Below are 21259 nucleotides of genomic sequence, written 5' to 3'. Positions count from 1 at the left end.
CCCGAAGTTCAACCGAAAGCCCGCCATGAACAAAAGAACGGCGACTGGGAGAATTTCCTGAAAAGCCAACCGAAGATGCTGCCGCCACGACGAGCGCCGCCGAAGAAACCTAAGCCAGAATGACCCCTATGAAAGGCGAGGAAGTCGTCGCTGTCGATTCGCCAGCACAAGCGACATCCCATGTCCACACCCTAGATGAGTTCCCTGTGCCGGAAGTCGTCGCGGAACCTGCAGTCTTTGAGCCCAAATCCAACCCGATCCCCGGCCTTCCATGCTATTCCTTCTTTCTTTCCAGGTTATGGTGTTCGCATAAGCTTCCATGTCCCAGACCAGTACCAGCGGCCAACAGTATGGTTCCTATGTCATCACATCGGTGCCGGCGAAAGTCATCAAGACTACGAACAGCCTAATCAGTTAGATGGACGCACAATCGCTCGAGCTGGCCGGTTGAATCGGTGGATTTGCATCCACACCGGTGACCACGGCAACCAGTACGGCCACGAGCAGGGTGCCAGAGCAGAAGGTTTCCGATGAAAGTAGCAGCTTGGCCAGAAGCAGCTCGAGCTCGAGTGACGGAAGTGGAGGCAATACCACGACAACGACCAGTAGCAGCAACAGAACTGATCTGCCTGTACCGCTTGGAGCAGCTGTAACAGTGGCCACGGCTGATAGAAAAAACAGCAGCATCAGTTCTGACCACGAGAACCTGTTCAACCAGCTGGCCCTGAACATTCTTTGCAACCAAAATGTCCTGCAGTGGATCGCGCAAAGGTCCATGGGAACCCCAGGTCTACGCCGGAAACGCCACCGCTCAGCTGCTCGGCCACCAGTCCGGACCGTCGTTGCCATCACTCAGTGGTTAAGGACTGCCCAACATTGAGGACTCACGCGTGCCCTGTCGCTGCGAGCCCGGTGCCACTTGGCTGTCGTAATTAAAATTCTCGCTCTTCTTCTTGTTTGCACACTTTTCAGACGCCGAACTGATCAATGTGTCGCGAATCTTTTGAGAGGTCATGCACGACTTCCGGTCGGACCTACTGCCCACGCCCACGCGATTTTGTCTAGGTGCACCAGCACGTGTCCAATATCATTCAGCACAAGACTGGAGCGCACGACACAAAGGACGACTCGGAGAACGAAACCTTGGGCCTTATTCTCCGAGTCGCGCGACTCGACTCGGCTCGAGTCGCCGACGAGTCGAGTGACTCTTGTCGCCGCATTCTGACAGTCGGAGTGCTTCGACGAAATCTAACCTATCTGAACATATTTGAACTAGTCGCTCGAGACGTTCAACCCCGAGGGCAGTTTGGTGGATGCGGCGGACGGCTCGCGGGTAACCATCTACAACTCCGAGTATATCGATTGCATCAACGTTCTCAACGGCTGCACCGACATCCCGAGTGTAAGCAAGTCGACACTGTCATAATCTTACTAAATCTCAAAACGATTCTCTAAAAATCACCAGGAATTGACGCGTAATCAAACTTAATCGGCGTGAACTCGTTCCGCAAGACGCGAAGGGCCGGCAACCAGAACCAGCTGGTGATGTCAGGGACGTCTTTGCCGATCGAAGACGGACTGGCCGACGCTGAGCAGTGTAATTTTCGGCAAGCAGCGGCCGCCGCTGGCCATCTGGTTACATTCGACTCGAACCGTCAGATCTCGGACATGCTTCACCTGCGACCTGCAAAGTCACTCGAGAGGATGGTTCGGCGGAGGCGGTGGACGGCTCGCGGGAAACCATCTACAACTACGAGAGGGTTGAGTGAGTCGTTGAGGTAATCCACGCGAGCTTGCACAAGTGATCGGCAAAGAATTGCCGCTGCCGAGCCAGTGGAATCGGATACACTGCTGATACAACCAGAAACGCCATGTTACCAGCTCAGAAAGACACCAGCTCGGAGCAGCAGCCGCGCATTCAGTGAAAACTTGAAGCAGCATTTGAAAGTGTAATTGTAGTCGTGTTCAGGTTCAGGCTTCGCTTAAAAATTACCAAATCTAAAATAAAATTTATTTAATTAAATAAGCGTTTTATACATTTAAGAAACAGTTAAGCGGTGCTAAACCCAAAACTACTTCCAGCAGTACGCCGGTGAAAACCGCGCAACGTTCGCCGTTGACCAACTTGATGATCTGGACAACAAATTCCTGATGGTCACGTAAAGTGTCAACACCGTGTACACGGAACCGTTTTTCAGAGCTTCTCCTGCGACCTTCTCTACTACCTCAAAGACATCCCCGAAAAGTGCCGCGAAATCTGGGTCAAATCTGCCGCCCGACTGGTTATTCGTCACCTTTCCTTGTTGCTTCGCCATCGTCATGCTAATTGCCAACTCAAGCGCCTTCCAGCTCGCTCGCATATTCAATGGAACCACCATCTACTGCATCGTAGTGGCCGGAACGTTCGGGGTCTTCTTTCACCGCGATGCCGGCCTCACCTTAACCGAACAAGGCGCTTTTTTTCGCCTCTGTCGCCTTCAAACATTAAAAACTGAACAAACATCACCGGAAACATCTGCCAGCAGTAACGCTGAAAAAACTTCATCAACCGAATCTCCTTCCCCTTTACAACGTGCGTTCTCTGTTCAAACAGCTCCATCGTGCTGGAGCAAAAGATCCTGCTGGCCATCTACAAGGTCCAAAAAAGCAGCCACTTTAAGATTTCCGCGTTGTGCTGGTCCGCCCTTTCCAAATCCACCTTCGTAAAACTACTCGCGCAAGCGTTGCTCGGCATCGCGTTGGTTCGCACCTGCAGTGGGCACTTCCGGTATCGCGACGAGCAGAGCAGCAACACCGGCTGCGTCCTGGAAGGCAGACGCCGCAAAGCGCGACCGGATCCGGTGCCGGTCGTAGCTCTGGTGCTGTAAGTGGTTTGTGATAAGTGCGGTACGGACCGACGGTCTTGCGCCATTGGACACTTTGTGCTTGCGCGGACTAATACTAAATGTTATGTCTTTCGCTAATAACAAACGCGAATTACGACTAACATTAGAAACTTTATTTAAGTCTAAAAACTAATGTTAAGATGAGCGATTACAAAACGTGTCTTGCTGTTTCCGTTGCTCGCTTTAGACAAAGCTCGCACCTCGCAAGGTGTACCAACCGCACAACGTTGAAAGTGTTGGTGCGGCGTCTCGCTATGGCCAGTGTTGCCATAGCATCTCCCTCTTTAAGACATCACGTAGTGATCGAACCTCGGCGGCAGCCGAACCTCGCGTCCACTCCTGGTGATCGTCGTCGTCGGCACGGGAACGCAACTCGGCGGAATACTTCCCGTCGAAGCCCGCCGGATCGGCCGTTGGATCACAGCTGGTTCCGGTCCATCATTGTGCTCGGTGATTCCTGGTTGGTTCGCGCCTTCCGGTTCCACCACAGCTGCTCGCGTGACGTCCTCGGTTGTTGGTTGAGCGAAACCAAACTCGCCCAGGAGAATGTCCAGCGGAAGGTTAACAGCGCGACCGCGCGCCGACGAATCCGCTGACTCGTGCCGTGGACGAAGCTGGTTGATATGCGACCGGATCAGCCCCGAACGTTGGCCGTCCAACCACACGTTGTAGTTCACCGAGCCGAGCCTTTCGATGACCTTTCCTGCCTCCCAGTACCAGTCGTTCCGCTTGTGCACCTTCGCATACACCAAGTCGCCAGGTGCAAATTCTCGTCTCTGGTCGTTCTCAGCAGTCGTCTTCATCTCAGCAACCGGTGTTGGTGGTGGTCGCAGTAGGTCGAGTGTGGTGCGCATTTGACGTCCAAACAGCAGTTCACTTGGTGACTTCTGCTCGGTTGTTCCGCTCGGCGTCGACCTGTACGTTGCCAGAAACACGTCGAGTGTCTCCTGCAGTGGCTCTCCCTTGTTGATTTTCTTCATTCCTCGCTTGACGGTGTCCACAAAGCGTTCCGCTTGCCCGTTCGATTGCGGATGGTAGGGCGCGGTGAGGATGTGGGTGATTCCGTTCGCTTTGCAGTAGGACTCAAACTCGTCGCAAGTGAACTGAGCAGCGTTGTCCGACACGAGTACCATCGGCAGGCCAAGGCGTGCGAACGTGCTTCGAAGAAACTGGATCGTGGCCCTAGCGGTCGTGGTCGTCGTCGGGTAGATCTCAGGCCATCGCGAGAAAGCATCCACGATGATGAGAAAGTAGAGACCATCGATCGGCCCCGCGTAATCAATGTGAATGCGTTGCCATGGTCCCGCTGGTGTTGGCCAAGCTTCTGGTGGAGAGTGTGGGGGAGATTTGGCAGCTGCAGCACAGTCCGCGCACTGCTTCACCGTGTCCTCCACCTGCTTGTCGATGTGCGGCCAGTAGACGAAACTCCGAGCCAGACTCTTCATCCGGACCATCCCCGGGTGACCGTGGTGCAGGCGTTGCAGGATCCGCTTTCGGTAGGTCTCCGGCACCACCACTCGTTGGCCGAAAAGAATGCAGCCCTGAGTCAGCGCCAGGCTCTCCTTCCGGTGGTAGAACGCCTTCACGTCCGGGTTGTCGATTTCGCTTGCGCTGGCCGGCCACTCACCTTCCAAGTACTGGACCACTTTCTTGAGCACCTTGTCCCGGGCGGTAGCAGCGGCGATCATCTTGGAAGTGACAGGTGTGTTGCCAACGGAGTCTTCCAAGACCGCCGACATGTCGTCCTCGAGGTACAGAGCGGCGATAACGTACTCCTCCTCCGGCTCGGCCGCCGAATCGATGAGTCTGGAGAGTACATCCGCGTACCCGAAGTTCGCCGTGGAGACGTAGTCGATGCCAAAGTTGTAGCACAGCAGAACGAGTCCCAGTCGTTGCAGTCGGTTGGACGTGTGTGTCGGAATTCCCTTGTGCGACCCGAAGATGCGGAGCAGAGGCTGGTGGTCTGTCTCCAGAACGAACCGTCGTCCCAGCAGCATCCGGTGAAACTTCGTGACAGCGTAGACGAGCGCCAGAGCTTCCTTGTCGATCTGCCCGTATGCTTGCTCCGCCGGTGTCAACGATCTTGAGGCGTGCTGGATTATCTTCTCCGAACCGTCAGGGAAACGATGTCGGATTGTGGCGCCGATTCCGGTTTGCGAAGCGTCAGCGGCCACGATAATGTCCAGCGTCGGGTTGTAGTGGGTCAGCATCAGGTCAGACTTGAGCAGCTCCTTGAAGCGCTCGAACGATCGTTGGCAGTCGTCCGACCAGGCCCACTTTGCGTCCTTCTTCAGCAGCAGATCGAGTGGCCTACGCAACTGGTGCATCTCCTTGATGAACTTCGCGTAGTAGTTGACCGCGCCCAAGAACGAACGCAGCTCGGTGAGGTTCTTCGGCGGTGGCATCTGCGAGATGGCAGACACTTTCCCCGGGTCGGTGCGGATTCCGTTTTGGTTGATGATGTGGCCCAGGTACTTCACCTCCGTCATGTAGAACTTGCACTTCTCGATCTTGAGCCGGAAACCGAAATCTTGGATCCGCTGCAGTGTTTGCTCCAAGTTCCGGTCGTGCTCAGCGCGCGTTCGGCCGAACACCAGCACGTCGTCGAGGAACGACGCCGCTCCTTCCTGGCCGGCGAGCATGTTGTCAACGACCTTCTGGAAGGCTCCAGGAGCGGGTTTCACTCCCGGCGGCAGACGCTTGACCTTGAACAGCCCCTTGTGTGTGTTCATAGTCAACAGCTTCTGCGACTCCTCCTCTACCTCCATCTGCAGATAAGCGTCCGACAGGTCAATCACGCTGAAGAACTTGCTGCCAGCCAGCTTTGCGAAGATGTCGTCTGGGGTAGGAAGAGGGTACTTGTTCGCCTCCAGCACAGCGTTCAACCCGGTCGAGTAATCCGCGCAAATGCGGACCACCGGATCTCCGTCTGCGTCGCGCTGCGCCTTCCGAACTGCCACGATGGGTGCCGCCCAGTCCGAGTAGTCGACCGGCTCCAGCACTCCCATGTTCTGCAATCGGTTGAGCTCCTTCTCGACCAGCCGCTGCGAGTGGAACGGCACTGGCCGCTTAGGCTTGAAGACCGGCTTCGCCCCGTCGATCAGGAACAGCTGGATCTTTGTTTTCGTGCACCGTCCGAGTCCTTCCTGGAACACCGCCGGAAATTTCGCCTTCAGTGCGGCACCACACGCCAACGAGTCCTCCGCAGTTGTGAGTTGCTTGCAGAAGTCGTTGATCGGAATGTCGTACAGCCCGAAAGCTTCCATCAGGTCACTCCCAAGAACCTTGAAACCGCGCACAGGAGTGACGTAGCACACGGAACGCTTGGTGGTCCCGCGGAACGTGACGTCACACTCGAACTCCAATTCCAGCGGAAGGGGTTTACCTGAGGCTGTGGCCACCCGCAGTTCCGTCGGAATGGTTTCTGGGTTGCCGAGCAGGGGAAGTGAATCCGTCGAGATGATGGTGTAGTCCGATCCGCAGTCGAGCTGGAGTTCAATCGGTTCGTTGTTGATCAGAACTTCCACGAACTTGCGCCGTCCGACGACACCTTCCTTGTTGACAGCGTACACTCCGTTTGAGTGTCCCCCGCCGTCGGCCCGCTTCTTTTTGTGCTTCTTCTTGCCGCCTCCGGGTGCTGTGTGTGATGCACCTTCTCCGGAACCGGAGGGTTTGGAGCAGCAAGCACAGTATCCTTCCTTGTGTCCCACTTTGCCGCACGTCTTGCAGGTGTGTTTCGTGTACGAGCAGTCTGCAACAAAGTGCATCTGCCCGCACTGCCAGCATGGACGTCGTGGGGTTGCCTTGGCCGGATTCCTGTTGTCGAACTTCCGTTCCGGTTTGCCCGACTCGCGAAAGCCGCTGCGATCCTGCTGGACCGCTTTGACGGCCGGCTTCGGACCCTCAATAACAGCAGTGTCGTGTTTGAGGTTGTCCAAATGCTGGCACTCCAATAACAGCTTCTTGAGAGTCATCGGGTGCTCCACCGTCTCGCCTTCCATCTTCGCCAGCAACCGGGTCCGGATGTCCTTGTACCGCTCCGACTGCAGACCAGCGACAAAAACCAGGCACTTGAACTGGTCGGAGGTGATCGTCCGGATGTTGAAATCCTCGCACGCTCGGTTGACGGTACTGGCGTACGTGACGAAATCCTCCGCATTCCGCTTGGTCGTCTGCAGACACTGGTAGCGCCGGAAGAACACGGACGTTTGGTGCCCGAACATCTCCTTCAGCGTGTCCACCGTGTCCTGGAACGATCTGCCCGGTGGGTTCTCCGGTAGGATGTAGTTCACGTAGCGGTCGTGATCCACCGAGGACAGCTTCCGCACGAGCAGCCGCACTTTGTCCGCTTCCTCCAGCTTCTCCCCGCCCTTGTTGAAGGCCTCCTCGTGCCGGGAGTACCACTTGTCGAAGACCAGTCCGCCTTGGGGGTCGTAAACAAATTCCGGGATGGTGTTGGAAAGTGTTTCCATCAGGAACTCGTTGTCCTTCGGCTTGGAGAGCTGCTCGAGGAGAGCCTCCTGGGTTTTGGACTGGTTCTCCAAGTAGGCGGTGAGCTGCGCCAGAATCGCCGTGAGATCCGGCTGCTGCTGCGGCCCGTCCTTCTTCGGCGTCACCTTCGGGGGCATTTTGAGGTTAGAACCCCGATCGAACGCGAAAACCCGAAAACGCCGCGAACTACTTTGAACCGAACTAATCCTCGTCGCCAAACAATGTTATGTCTTTCGCTAATAACAAACGCGAATTACGACTAACATTAGAAACTTTATTTAAGTCTAAAAACTAATTTTAAGATGAGCGATTACAAAACGTGTCTTGCTGTTTCCGTTGCTCGCTTTAGACAAAGCTCGCACCTCGCAAGGTGTACCAACCGCACAACGTTGAAAGTGTTGGTGCGGCGTCTCGCTATGGCCAGTGTTGCCATAGCACTAAAGGCAACTAAGCACTACGCTTACACTTGTGCCTGGGTCGTAAACGGCCTGCTGTTGATCCGCTCGGTACACGCGTTGCAGCAAATTTTCTGTTCCCGGCCATCAACTCAATCGAGATGAACGCCTTCGGGCAGGACTGGATCGAATACCTCGTTGCCTGCACTGGTATACGTTGACGCCATGCCTTGCTTTGGCCTTCGCTTCCCGCAGCTCGATGCTCACCTTTCCATCATGTTGGCCACACTCTCGGCACTCAGACACAACTCGCACACCACATTCGACTCGCCTCCTTTGTTTACATTCTCCGGCACATATTCACGCTTTTCCGGACCGCCCTCGTTTGGTTAACGATCTTTTTCGTCTGCAAATTGTCGTTCAGACTGTCCTCGACGTCCGCGTCTGACATGCCGACGTCGTCCTAGTCCGATTCGTTGGCACCTTTGACGTCACCTTCCAGTTTGCCACCTGCTGCGGCAAAAGTTGATTTGTTGGATTTTTTTCTGCTTTTTCCTTGGTTTCAACATTTCTGCATTCGCATTCTTGATGCCCCGAGCAGGGGTAAATAACACGGGAATACTATATTTTGGTATTACTTGGCATAATAACAAATACCAAAATGTGCCCTTGGTTGCCAAGTAATAGATGGTATAATACCATGAAATCATACCAAAAAACTGTATGGGGAAGACCAAAGCAATACCAAAACGAGCCATTCCAAGGGCAAATGAATACCAGACAAAAAACAACTTTCCGGGTAAAAAAAAATCACATTGGACAAAAAACAATGAGAATTCTCTATAGGATTACAGCGGGAATTCAATTTGGCTAATGGGATTTCAATGAGAAATGGGTAGAATTTTGATGCTATATTTAAATCCTTCGAACAGGCAGGAAAACGAAGTCTTGCTTGGAGAGCCAAAAAATATCAGGTAAAGTAAACTAGAGGAATACTGGAATCGAACTAATGACAGGTAAGGTGCAGACACCATTTTAGCTACCCGTTTACCAACTGAGCTATCAACGCTTGTTTAAAACGAGCTGCTGCTGCTCAACATGTTTTAGCTGCAGGCAAAAATATCAGGAAATTCAAAGAAAGAGAAACAAACTAAACCAGAACGAGAAAGGCTATAGCACAGGCAGCGTGGCATTTTTCGCGGGATTTTCGAGGATGCATAATTCCAACTGAATAGGATTCAACACAAATCCAATATTTAGAACGAAGTTCGAATACCACATGCATACCAACATTTTGGTATTGAAAGAGTTATTTTATCAAATTAACAAAGATTGACATTATTTTTTTAAGTTTATTGATTGTGACGAAAAAGACACACAATGTTACGTAAAATCCATTATACAATTTTAATTTTTTCACGTTAAACCTATTGTTGTCGTAAAGTCGTCTAAATATATAAACGTTTTTCTTATCATTTTCAAATGTATCAGCATACTTTTTAGAATGTTAAACATCATTTAAATTAGATTTTTTATGAATCACCTTTATATTTAAATATTTTTATTTAAAATACCTTTACAATACCAATGTATGGTATTCCCTAATTTATTAAGTTCATTAAATGACTTTTTTAGACCAAAATAAAATAGTTGGCTTTAATTTGAAGTAGATTTGCGTTTTTAAGTATGTAAGTAAGTAACAGTATGTCAAAATTCGACATTTTCTTAAAATTTGCCCAATAACAAAACAATACCATAATTTGGTATAATACTACAGATTGGTATTAACATACACTTTAGACTTTTTTTCAAGGGCTCGCGAAAACCAAAATTTGGTCTTGATACCATTGAATGGTATTATTTTGCATTTCCCTTGTTATTTACCCATGCTCGGGGCGGGGTCATTTACGGCTGCTTAGTGGTTTTGGGGTGCATCCGCCGGAAGTCGACATGTCCGTAGTCGGGTTAGGGGCTGCATTTTCGTCGGATCGGAGGTTGTGGTTTTTCCGAGTCGATCGGGAGTGACATATTCAAGAAGGACTCGTGCCATGTTAGTCATACCTCGCAGCCACAGCAAACTGTCTACGATGGACTAGCTGCTCGTCGCAATGGCCGGCAACTTCCGTGCGGTTCCGCCTCCAACCTAATTTCACGTTAAATCGGCGCCGCGGCCGTCGATGTACCATCCCCGTCCCCACCATCGCTCCTCTGCTGAAGTACGTCTCGCCAAACTAAAGGAAACAATAAAACAATTAATAACAATCGAAGCATTTCACTCCAGGGTAACACAGGCGAAATAGTTCCGGCCTGGTTCCGGCGCTTTTACGATCCCGTTCCACGCAACTGCCGTAATCCGTCCTGAAAAAAAAACTAGAAATTCAGTTTATTTACATCAGGCTGCTCGAATCAACAAAAGTAAACATTGAAGCAGTGCGCCCAATTCCATGGGAAACTGCTAGAACAAATATTTTCTGGCAACTCTGACTGCATGAATGAAAATTTTCATTCGAGCACGATCTGAGCACGATGAGCGCGATCTGGCACGATTTGGCACGTTGAGCCAAAAACGACCGCGATGAAGGTACGATGAGCAAAGATGAAGGAATTTGGTGCGATTTGGCACGATTTGGATGAAATCGTGGAGTGTCATCCCCCTCGGTCAGGTAGGATTACGCTGGCGGAGACCCTGCCCTCGCTCAGGGAAACTGAGTTGGGATGGGTTGTCGGCGGTGTATTGAAGCATTGAAGCGGCAGAGGAGCAGGAAGCGAGGATGAAGGTTTGAAATGCAGTCATTTCAACGTGGGGAGGATGTTGGACGAGTTGAGAAATGATGTGCACCTTCTGTGCAAAACTTTGGTTTGTTTTCATAGCGTGTAAATTTTCCGTGTACCTAAATGTCACAAATAATAAAGAAACAGAGTTTAGCGTGTAACCGAAAAAGTAAGACGCGCGTTTTTTACTCGATCCGACTGCGGAAGAAAAATCGGGAAAAAGGCCGCGAAAAATACAGTCCACTCGACGGAAACGGAAACAAGGATAAAAGTTTTTTTTAAATATTTTATTGAGGGCGTATTTAGTGAAAGTTGAGTTTTTTCAAAGGGTCAGCGATCATAGTTTTTTTAAAATTATTTTTATGAAAGCGTATTAAGCGAGACTTTAGTTTTTCTCAAGGCAACAACGATCATTTTTTTTTCTTGATGGCGTATTTAATGAAAGTTGGGTTTTTTCAAGGCGTCAACGATCAGTTTTTTTGCAAATATTTTCATGAGGGCGTATTGGTAAGAGTTTAGTTTTTCTCTTGGCGTCAACGAACATAGTTATTTTAAATATTTTTAGAAGGGCGTGTTTTGTGAAAGTGGAGTTTGTTCTTAACGTCAAATGGTTTTATGAGGGCGTATTTACTGAGAGTTGAGTTTTCACTTGATGGCGTATCTAGTGAGAGTGAAGTTTTTCCCTGGGTGTCAAACTTTGATAGTTATAAAAAAAGGCGGCCCTTCGGGCCGTGTCTTTGTCGGGACGTTAGGGGTGTAAGCCATTTTTTCCATGGGGGGCGTTGAACACCCATAACACCCCCCCCCCTTAGATACGGCCCTGGATAGTTAGAGGAAATGAGGCGTTTCTTATTCTAATATCACAGCTCAAGGGGACATCCGCTGCAGCAGAGGGTTGACTGAGGTGGAACACCCCATCCAGAACTTCGGTATAGTACTCGCAGAAGCCAATCGTCGATCAACTTCATCTTCGCCATCCTATGGACGTCGCCAAGTTTCAAAAAAGTTACCTTCTCCAAATATTTTTTGGTTTTTTTTCTCGAATGTAAACATTCTAACTAAGAAAAATCCAAATTTTCAAAGCTCTAAGTTTAAACATTTTAAACATTTACAATATTGTTTTTGATCACCGGAAGTTAATTATAATTATTTGCTTATATTGGCAATTAGCGGCGAGAAATATTAAACTAACCTAGGACAGAAAGAGGAGAGACAGAATTGAAGATCGCGACAACAGTTTTTTCAAACCTTTTGTCACATGGTGGATAGATCCAGACAGGGCGCTGGCAGTTATAAGGGGAAAGGAGGTGAAGAAGCTAAGGGCCATTCATTCTAAGTGTAATATTTGGTTAGCTGGTTAGCGAACGACTGGACATGGCGTACCATAGGTACTTCGAGTACCGCAGGAATAAAATAGACCCACCAAGCGGTCCGTTAGCCTCTTGTCCAGTAACTCCGATACCCTGGCCTCCCCGCGGCGCTAGCCGGGATACTAGTAACCATTGGAGAGATCGGGTACCGGTGGGAACTCTGGTAGTATGCTGACAGGGAAGGGGGGCTCCATCCTCTTCGGAGGGTGTAGCTATGCCGTTAGGCCTCGTGAGAAAGGCCCCCGTTACGGTGTCGAGAGAAAACCGGAGCTGGGTCTCGGTAGCTTCAAGGTGGCAGCCCCACCCCGAGACTAGGTATCGCAGCCCCAATCCGGCTGCATACCGAAAATTCAAGTATTACGAACAATCAAGAAGGAATAAGGATCCGGAACAAACGGCATAGACCTAGGCACGAAAAGGACACCGATTGGAAACTCGGAACATGGAACTGCAGATCGCTACGTTTCGATGGGTATGAGTACGCTCTGTTGAACGAGCTCAAACCCCGCAACTTCGATGTTGTAGCACTGCAGGAGATGTGCTGGAAGGGAGCGAAGATGTGGGAGGATGATGCCTTGGAGCTCACCATGTACCAGAGCGGCGGGGCCGAAAACAAGCTGGGAACCGGCTTCATAGTGTTGGGCAAGATGCGGAGTCGTGTGATAGATTGGGAGCCGATCGACGACCGGATGTGTAGGTTGAGGATTAAAGGCCGTTTCTTCAACTATCACATCTTCAACGTACATTGCCCACACGAGGAATTATCCGATGCCGAGAAGGAAGCGTTCTATGCGAAGCTGGAGCAGAAGTTCGACAGCTGCCCGCAGAGGGACGTCAAGATCGTCATCGGAGATATGAACGCCCGCATAGGAAGGGAGGAGATGTAAAAGCCGGTGATCGGGCCGAACAGCCTGCACACCGTCACCAACGACAACGGCCAGCGGTGCATCAACTTCGCAGCCTCCCGCGGTATGGTGGTACGGAGCACATTCTTCCCCCGGAAAGACATCCACAAAGTCACCTGGACATCGCCTAACCAACGAACAAAAACACAAATCGACCACGTCCTCATCGACGGCCGATTCTTCTCGGACATACGGAACATCCGCACGTACCGCGGTGCGGACATCCACTCGGACCACTACCTGGTGGGTGCAAGCATGCACTCAAAACTGTCGACGACGTACCACCGACGACGGAGCCGGCTCCCACCGCCGTTCAACACCGAGCGGCTGCAGGACACGGCTGCGGCTCAGCACTACGTGCAGCAGCTGGAAGCGAGCCTGCCAACGGAGGAGGAACTCGGCGCTGCCTCGCTCAACGATGGATGGAGCAGAATTTGTTCGGCCATCGGCAGTGCGGCTTCTTGACGAGAAGAAAGCAGCTTATGCGGTGAAGCTGAGAGCCGCAACTGATGAGAACGTGGCCAGATACAAACAAGCGCTGAAACAGCAGAGAACGGTCTTCAAGCTCAAGAAGCGCCAGCTGGAAGATCGCGATCGCGCCGAAATGGAGCAGCTGTTCCGGCAGAACGAGACGCGAAAGTTCTACGAGAAGGTGAACCGGTCCCGCAAAGGCTATGCGCCGCAAGCCAACACTTGTCGGGACGCCGAGGGAAACCTTCTTATGGACAAAGGCGAGGTGTTGAACAGGTGGCAGCAGTTCTTCAACGAGCACCTCAACGGCGATGTAGCGCATGGAGACGGCTTTGAAGCCCAACTTGGACCGCCCGCTGCTGACCAACAGTTCCCGGCACCTGATCTGGAGACGGTGAAGAAGGAGATTAGGCAGCTGAAGAACAACAGGGCCGCCGGTAAAGATCGGTTACCCGGTGAGCTCTTCAAATATGGAGGAGAGCAGTTGGCGAGGGCGATCCACTTGGTGATTTCTAAGATCTGGAGGGAGGAGAAACTACCAGAAGAATGGATGGATGGTGTCGTGTGTCCCATCTACAAAAAGGGCGATAAGCTGGACTGCGGCAACTACCGCGGCATCACGCTTATCAACGTGGCCTATAAAATCCTCTCCCAGATCCTCTGCCGTCTGCTGACACCGTACGCACGGAGGTTCGTGGGCCCCTATCAAGCGGGGTTTACTGGCGCTCGGGCCACCACGGACCAAATTTTCTCGCTCCGGCAGATCCTCGAGAAATGCCGTGAGTACAACGTGCCCACACATCACATCTTCATCGATTTCAAGGCAGCGTACGATACAGTCGACCGCGAACAGCTATGGCAGATCATGCACGAGAACGGATTTCCGGACAAACTGACTCGGCTGATCAAGGCTACCTTGGATCGTGTGATGTGTCACGTGCGAGTGGCAGGGGAGCTAGCGGACCCCTTCCAATCGCACCAAGGGTTACGACAAGGTGACGGCTTATCCAATGCGCTGTTTAACATCGGACTTGAGGGAGTTGTGCGAAGAGCGGGTATAGACACGAGAGGCACGATTTGCAACAGGACTGTCCAACTTCTTGCTTATGCGGACGACATTGACATCATAGCAAGAGACCTAGAGACGGTGAAAAGGGTTTACACCGCCTTAAAGACGCAAGCAAGACGAATTGGATTGGCCATGAATACGACGAAAACAAAGTACATGAAAGGGAGGGGCTCAAAGGACGTTGACCCCCCAAGACTCACCCCTTTAGCTGTGGATGGCGATGTGCTGGAGGAGGTGAGCGAATTCGTGTACTTGGGATCGCTGGTAACGGCCGACAACGACACCAGCTTAGAGATCCGGACTCGTATCCACTCCGCGAATCGCGCCTACTTTGGATTACGGAAAACCTTGACATCTGATCGAGTGCAACGCGCCACAAAGCTGACCCTGTACAAGACACTGATTAGACCGGTTGCCCTCTATGGCCATGAGACCTGGACGCTGCGGCAAGAGGGCGAACGAGCCCTTGGAGTTTTCGAACGGAAGGTGCTGCGAACGATCTACGGTGGAGTACGTACAGCTCAGAACGAGTGGCGAAGGCGCATGAACCACGAACTGCACGCGCTGCTGGGAGAACCGACCATCGTCACACTGGCGAGAATCGGGAGGCTCAGGTGGGCCGGACATGTCGCGAGGATGGACGAAGACCATCCTGTCAGGATGCTCTTTGACCGCGCGCGACCGGATGGCGGCACAGGCCGACGAGCAGGAGCACAGCGTGCACGATGGGGAAATCAGATCGAGGCGGACCTAAAAAAGATCTGCAACCTAGGAGACTGGCGAGCTGCAGCCCAGAACCGAGCAACATGGAACAACCTTCTTGATACAGCACGGGCACCGCGTATGGTGTTCTAAGCTGATTGGTATGTATGTAATATTTGGTTGAACTAGCTTTTTAGGGGTCTTCCATTAGTTTAATATTTCTCGCCGCTAATTGCCAATATAAGCAAATAATTATAATTAACTTCCGGTGATCAAAAACAATATTGTAAAGCAAAAAATAAGTTGGTAAAAAAGAAAAACAATTAAAGGAACTATCGGTACAGAGGGCTCAAAAGCAGCAACATTTCGGTAGATAATATCTGAAAATAAGAAATCCATCGGTAGAATCGAAGTGCGCCACTAAGAGTATATAGCGAGTTTGGTTGAGCTAGCTTTTTGGGGATGACGAAACACGAAAAGAAATTATCGTGTGTCAACTATGTGGGACATTCTCCGATACCTTCTGTGTCGGTTAAAGGAAGACCCCTAAAAAGCTAGTTCAACCAAATATTACACTTAGAATGAATGGCCCTTAGCTTCTTCACCTCCTTTCCCCTTATAACTGCCAGCGCCCTGTCTGGATCTATCCACCATGTGACAAAAGTCGCGATCTTCAATTCTGTCTCTCCTCTTTCTGTCCTAGGTTAGTTTAATATTTCTCGCCGCTAATTGCCAATATAAGCAAATAATTATTTTAAACATTTACGTTTTGAGCAATTCTCTACGAAATCGGTCTTTTTTCTTCAATTTTATTTTTTGTATTTTTTAATCCGGCTGAAACTTTTTTGGTGCCTTCGGTATGCCCAAAGAAGCCATTTTGCATCATTAGTTTGTCCATATAATTTTCCATACAAATTTGGCAGCTGTCCATACAAAAATGATGTATGAAAATTCAAAAATCTGTATCTTTTGAAGGAAATTTTTGATCGATTTGGTGTCTTCGGCAAAGTTGTAGGTATGGATACGGACTACACTGGAAAAAAATGATACACGGTAAAAAAAATTTGGTGATTTTTTTATTTAACTTTTTATCACTAAAACTTGATTTGCAAAAAAACACTATTTTTATTTTTTTTTATTTTTTGATATGTTTTAGAGGACATAAAATGCCAACTTTTCAGAAATTTCCAGGTTGTGCAAAAAATCATTGAGCGAGTTATGAATTTTTTAATCAATACTGATTTTTTCAAAAAATCGAAAAATTGGTCGAAAACATTTTTCAACTTCATTTTTCGATGTTAAATCGAATTTGCAATTTTTTTATTTAACTTTTTATCACTAAAACTTGATTTGCAAAAAACACTATTTTTATTTTTTTTTATTTTTTGATATGTTTTAGAGGACATAAAATGCCAACTTTTCAGAAATTTCCAGGTTGTGCAAAAAATCATTGAGCGAGTTATGAATTTTTTAATCAATACTGATTTTTTCAAAAAATCGAAAAATTGGTCGAAAAAATTTTTCAACTTCATTTTTCGATGTTAAATCGAATTTGCAATTTTTTTATTTAACTTTTTATCACTAAAACTTGATTTGCAAAAAAACACAATTTTTTTTTTTATTTTTTGATATGTTTTAGAGGACATAAAATGCCAACTTTTCAGAAATTTCCAGGTTGTGCAAAAAATCATTGAGCGAGTTATGAATTTTTTAATCAATACTGATTTTTTCAAAAAATCGAAAAATTGGTCGAAAAAATTTTTCAACTTGATTTTTCGATGTTAAATCGAATTTGCAATCAAAAAGTACTTTAGTGAAATTTTGATAAAGTGCACCGTTTTCATGTTAAATCCATTTTTAGGTGACTTTTTTGAAAATAGTCGCAGTTTTTCATTTTTAAAAAATAGTGCACATGTTTGCCCACTTTTGAAAAAAATATTTTTGAAATTTTCCTGTTATTTGATTTAACGGTGCACATCAACCAAAGCTTTTTCACCTAGATTTTTGTTACAGACATTTTAGTATCTTCAAAACTACGGGAACTATCGATATGATTTTTCATTCATCCCCTAAAGTACTGTCCACAAAGAAATTTACAACAAAGTTTGACTAATTTTACAATCGCGTTGTTGCGGGATTGGGTCCGTAAGTTTGACAATTTTGGAATAATAAGACAACAACTTCCTTCGTACACTTAAAAATTATTTTTTTTTGCAATTTATGCCCGTAAGGGTCAAGTTATATGGCATGGACTCACAAAAAGAAGCACACAGCAGTAAATAATAAATATTTGACTTAAAATGAATTTATTACGCTTAACAAAATTTTGTTGGAGGGGAGGAGGGGAGGGAGGAGTGAAAGAAAGAGGGGGAAGGGGTTGTGTCCTTGAAGTGGGGATGTATTAGCTTATCCATAATTTAATAATATAAACTTGCAATACAATATATAAGCAATTCTGTTGTACTTGCAAATGTACGAAAATACTATTTATTATAAACAATCAACTATTGAAAAACACGAAAAGTCATAAAAATCGACGTATACCATTTCAATACCATACATTTACCCAAATTTGTATGAAAAAAAAACATTTAAAAAGCAAAAAATAATAATTGGCCGCCTGTTTGTATGGGGATGGCCCATAGTGCGTCGTCGGTCGGGTGGAAAGGATCCAGGTTTAGCAGCATCTTTAGCAGCCGGTTCTGCTTCACTTGTAATTTCTTCCGATGGGGAGCTGCACAGCACAATGGGCCATCCCCATACAAACAGGCGGCCAAATTATTTTTTGCTTTTTAAATGTTTTTTTTTTTCATACAAATTTGGGTTCCCATCTGCTGCAACCTTCCATCGGATGAGAAAGTAAAATGTCGGTCCCGGCTTTGGTTGTTAGGCCGTTAAGTCATTCCAGGTGAAGGAGTCGTCTCCATGCAAGTGACGAACTGTCACTTTTTACACGGCGCTCACGAACACTATCAAACACACGTTTTGTAGTGTGTGTGTGTGAACTCCGTGTAAAAGGGGTATCAATCTAAAAAGTGACCCCGTTCGTTTGACAACAGTTGGTGTCAAACCATCGGGGTTTGAGTGTAGTGCCTTTCTCAAAAATGTCTTAATTTAATTACCTTTCACATGATCGGCACTGCCTACTAAGATATTTTTTATGATGATAATATTTTTTTTTAAACATAAAAATTACAACAAGTTTTGACGAAGTTCATGAAAATTATTATATAGCATTCATTGCAAAACTCAGTAGGCAGTGCGCATCATGTGAAAGGGAGTTAAATTTTGGAGAAAGGCACTATTTATTTCAGGAAATTGTGCATATCTCTACTTATATCGAACCAAAACTGATGCTTTTTTATGGAACTTGTTCGGAAAACTGTTCTCCACAATGTGATTGATTCTAAAATGTTTTAAAATGTAATAGTGTGATGTGGCAGAGGATTGAAAAATAATTTTTGGAATCTATTGGGTAATAAACAGCAAAAATCAAACCATCCACATTAACGACCCCCGGGTCTTTTGTGGTCTCTATTGCAAGTTTCTGCTCGAACCTAGGAGTCCGAAGGCTTGAATGGGGAGAGCACCCAAACCTCTTTCTACTCCAAGGAACCTTCCACCCCAGTGTTTGAACTGACGACCTTTGGATTGCGAGTCCAACCGCCGCCAGCGATTCCACCGGAGTAGGCTTGGTTTGGTGTGTTGTTTGTATATATGGCATGGAGACAACACAGTTTGTTCTTCGCAATGTGAATGATTCTGTTACAATAAAGAATAACGCGGGACACGAACGAGTTACAACATTTATTGAACAAACTAAACAAATTAAAATATAAAGAACGACCGAGCCGTGCACTGACTGTGTGCCACGGTAGACGGTCAACGACACAATAAAACACAAAGTGACGACGACAAATCTCCTCTGCCTTGCGCGGCTTGCATCGGCTTGGTGTTGACGACGGTCATCACAATGAGCTGCCGGCACGTAGCTTTGCGTCGTCAGGGTGGTCCTCCAACACCTCCCCCTTTTAATGAAGAAGTTGTTGGTCATTCTTCATGGGTGCTATTCTGGATGTTAAGAGTTATGAAGCATGCCAGATGATCGATGAGGAGTTATCTTGGAGGGAGTGGACTTGGAACCACCCTAGTAGATGTTGTTCAGCCTCTTGCGGGTTCACAGCAGAAACCACAAGTGACCCGATTTGTGTTTGTGCTGACTGCTGCTGTTTTGATGATCAGGTCCACCAGGTGAGATGGATCCAGCTGAAGTTGATGATGCAGCCACCCGACGTACAAAACTCGATTAACCCTTGAAAGACCAGGATCCCAGGGCCAGTCGTGGCCTTTTCTGCTGCTCCAGACGTCGGTTCTCACGTTGCTGTCGAACTGGTCCAGGTTGAAGTGGGTTGTCGGCGACCTGAACAGAAATGTTTGAAGCCGATTGCCCAGCAGAAAGGTGATGATTTCGAGGAGGTCTTCTCCCCCCGTTGAAGAGATCTTGAGCGCCCGTCTTCGCGTGTCCTCGAAGCGCCCAGCGAACCCGGTTGATTGAGGGTCGCGGCGGTTCGTCGTGCTGGTAAACGAACCGATGTGCACGTTCTGGTTGATCTTCGGGAGAACCGAGCGGGGTTGCGTTTTGGGATGAATGGGCAAAACGTACCGGGACTGAATGGTGATGTCAGTCGAACAGTGCTCCCCAGAACAATGCAGTGCTTGGTGTGGGTTGTGGTCACGCTGCGTATCACCAATCATGACGTCATCGGAATGACACTTGAAGCTGAGACCATTGACGTTGGTGCCAATCAACTGCTTCAACTTCGGTGTAGATGTGAGGCACGAAGTGTGTGTGTCGATGGCCTGGTCCAGATGGGCTGACTCATCGGTGTGGTGGAAGATTTGATGCCCCGCCATTTTGTTGATGACGACCTCCGTAGGAGGTGGCGGATGTTGATCAAACTCCACGGTGGTTGCTTCGCCGGAGGCTCGGAGTGAGTGAACCGGCCTCGGCAGACCTGCAGGCTTGACCATGTGCGGTGTTCGGAACTCCGCGTTTCCTGCCGCTTGCTCACCGGAATGGTCGAACCTTGGGCTGCTGCTGGAACCGTTGACGAGCTCCTCCGTGGTCAGCTGCGTCGCCAACGCCTGGATGTTGAGCTTCGCCATCAACTGCTGCTGCTGGACCAGGATTTGGAGCAGTAACTGCTTCTCCCGCTCTCCTAGCTCCAGCGGTTCCCACATGGCGCATAACCTCAAAAAGGTCGACACGGTATCTCGGAGAACTTTCGGCGTTCTACTCCGCGGAACCGACACCGGAAATCTTCGTCGCCACTTTGTTACAATAAAGAATAACGCGGGACACGAACGAGTTACAACATTTATTGAACAAACTAAACAAATTAAAATATAAAGAACGACCGAGCCGTGCACTGACTGTGTGCCACGGTAGACGGTCAACGAAACAATAAAACACAAAGTGACGACGACAAATCTCCTCTGCCTTGCGCGGCCTGCATCGGCTTGGTGTTGACGACGGTCATCACAATGAGCTGCCGGCACGTAGCTTTGCGTCGTCAGGGTGGTCCTCCAACAGATTCTAAAATGTTTTAAAATGTAATAGTGTGTTGTGGCAGAGCATTAAAAAATAATTTTCGGAACCTATTGGGTAATAAACAGCATATTTATTAAATAATCCATGTTTTGCATTGTTTAACGCTCAAATTCGTATCCGGGCAATGTGTTGCTGTATTTTCATGACAAATTGTACAAAGAAAAGATTTATTTTCGGTCGTATTAGGGTTTCCAGCTTGGATTTTGGAGTAATTTCAAAGATTGCTAGAAATCTGGTAAATTTGGTTCGATTTTTTTGTGGAGGTCAAATATGGGTCAAATATGATTAGTTAGAGTCCCCAAGGCATATTCATAAGGAGTTTGAGTGATATCAACATGAATGCACCGAATTTCTGTGACTTTTTTGAACAAATATCCCATAAAATCGAAAAAAAATCTTCAAAAAAAATTTGCTCTAGACCCCCCGACGAAATATTCCGGTACACACCGCAAAATGTCGGGAAATAGCCTTTCTTTCACGGTGCCAAATATCAGACATACACATTTTTTTATCATTAGTTTGTTCAAAAAAACACCGTGATTATTGTAGCCCGCCAATACCCAGTTTTGGCGAACTGCATAAAACCAT

At 48.2% G+C, this 21259-nt stretch overlaps 1 protein-coding gene and 1 long non-coding RNA gene across 2 annotated transcripts; one reads left to right on the top strand and one right to left on the bottom strand.

Annotated features, from left to right (window-relative positions):
* Positions 1-1267: 1267 nt before the first annotated feature.
* LOC128092423 (uncharacterized) lies at positions 1268-2026 on the top strand. The gene is made up of 2 exons (XR_008211755.1): positions 1268-1402; positions 1466-2026. It is a non-coding gene; the product is annotated as an uncharacterized LOC128092423 (long non-coding RNA).
* A 1143-nt stretch (positions 2027-3169) lies between these two features.
* Positions 3170-7513, bottom strand: LOC120427199 (uncharacterized protein K02A2.6-like). Its single transcript, XM_039592059.1, has one exon. The coding sequence runs from the start codon at positions 7511-7513 to the stop codon at positions 3170-3172; it is 4344 nt and encodes a 1447-aa protein (XP_039447993.1).
* Positions 7514-21259: the final 13746 nt, after the last annotated feature.

The sequence above is a fragment of the Culex pipiens genome, chromosome 1 (genome assembly GCF_016801865.2).
Source record: "Culex pipiens pallens isolate TS chromosome 1, TS_CPP_V2, whole genome shotgun sequence".
NCBI classification, from domain to species: domain Eukaryota; kingdom Metazoa; phylum Arthropoda; class Insecta; order Diptera; family Culicidae; genus Culex; species Culex pipiens.
The sequence above is the reverse complement of the archived record's forward strand: the minus strand, read 5'-3'. Positions and strand labels throughout refer to the sequence as shown.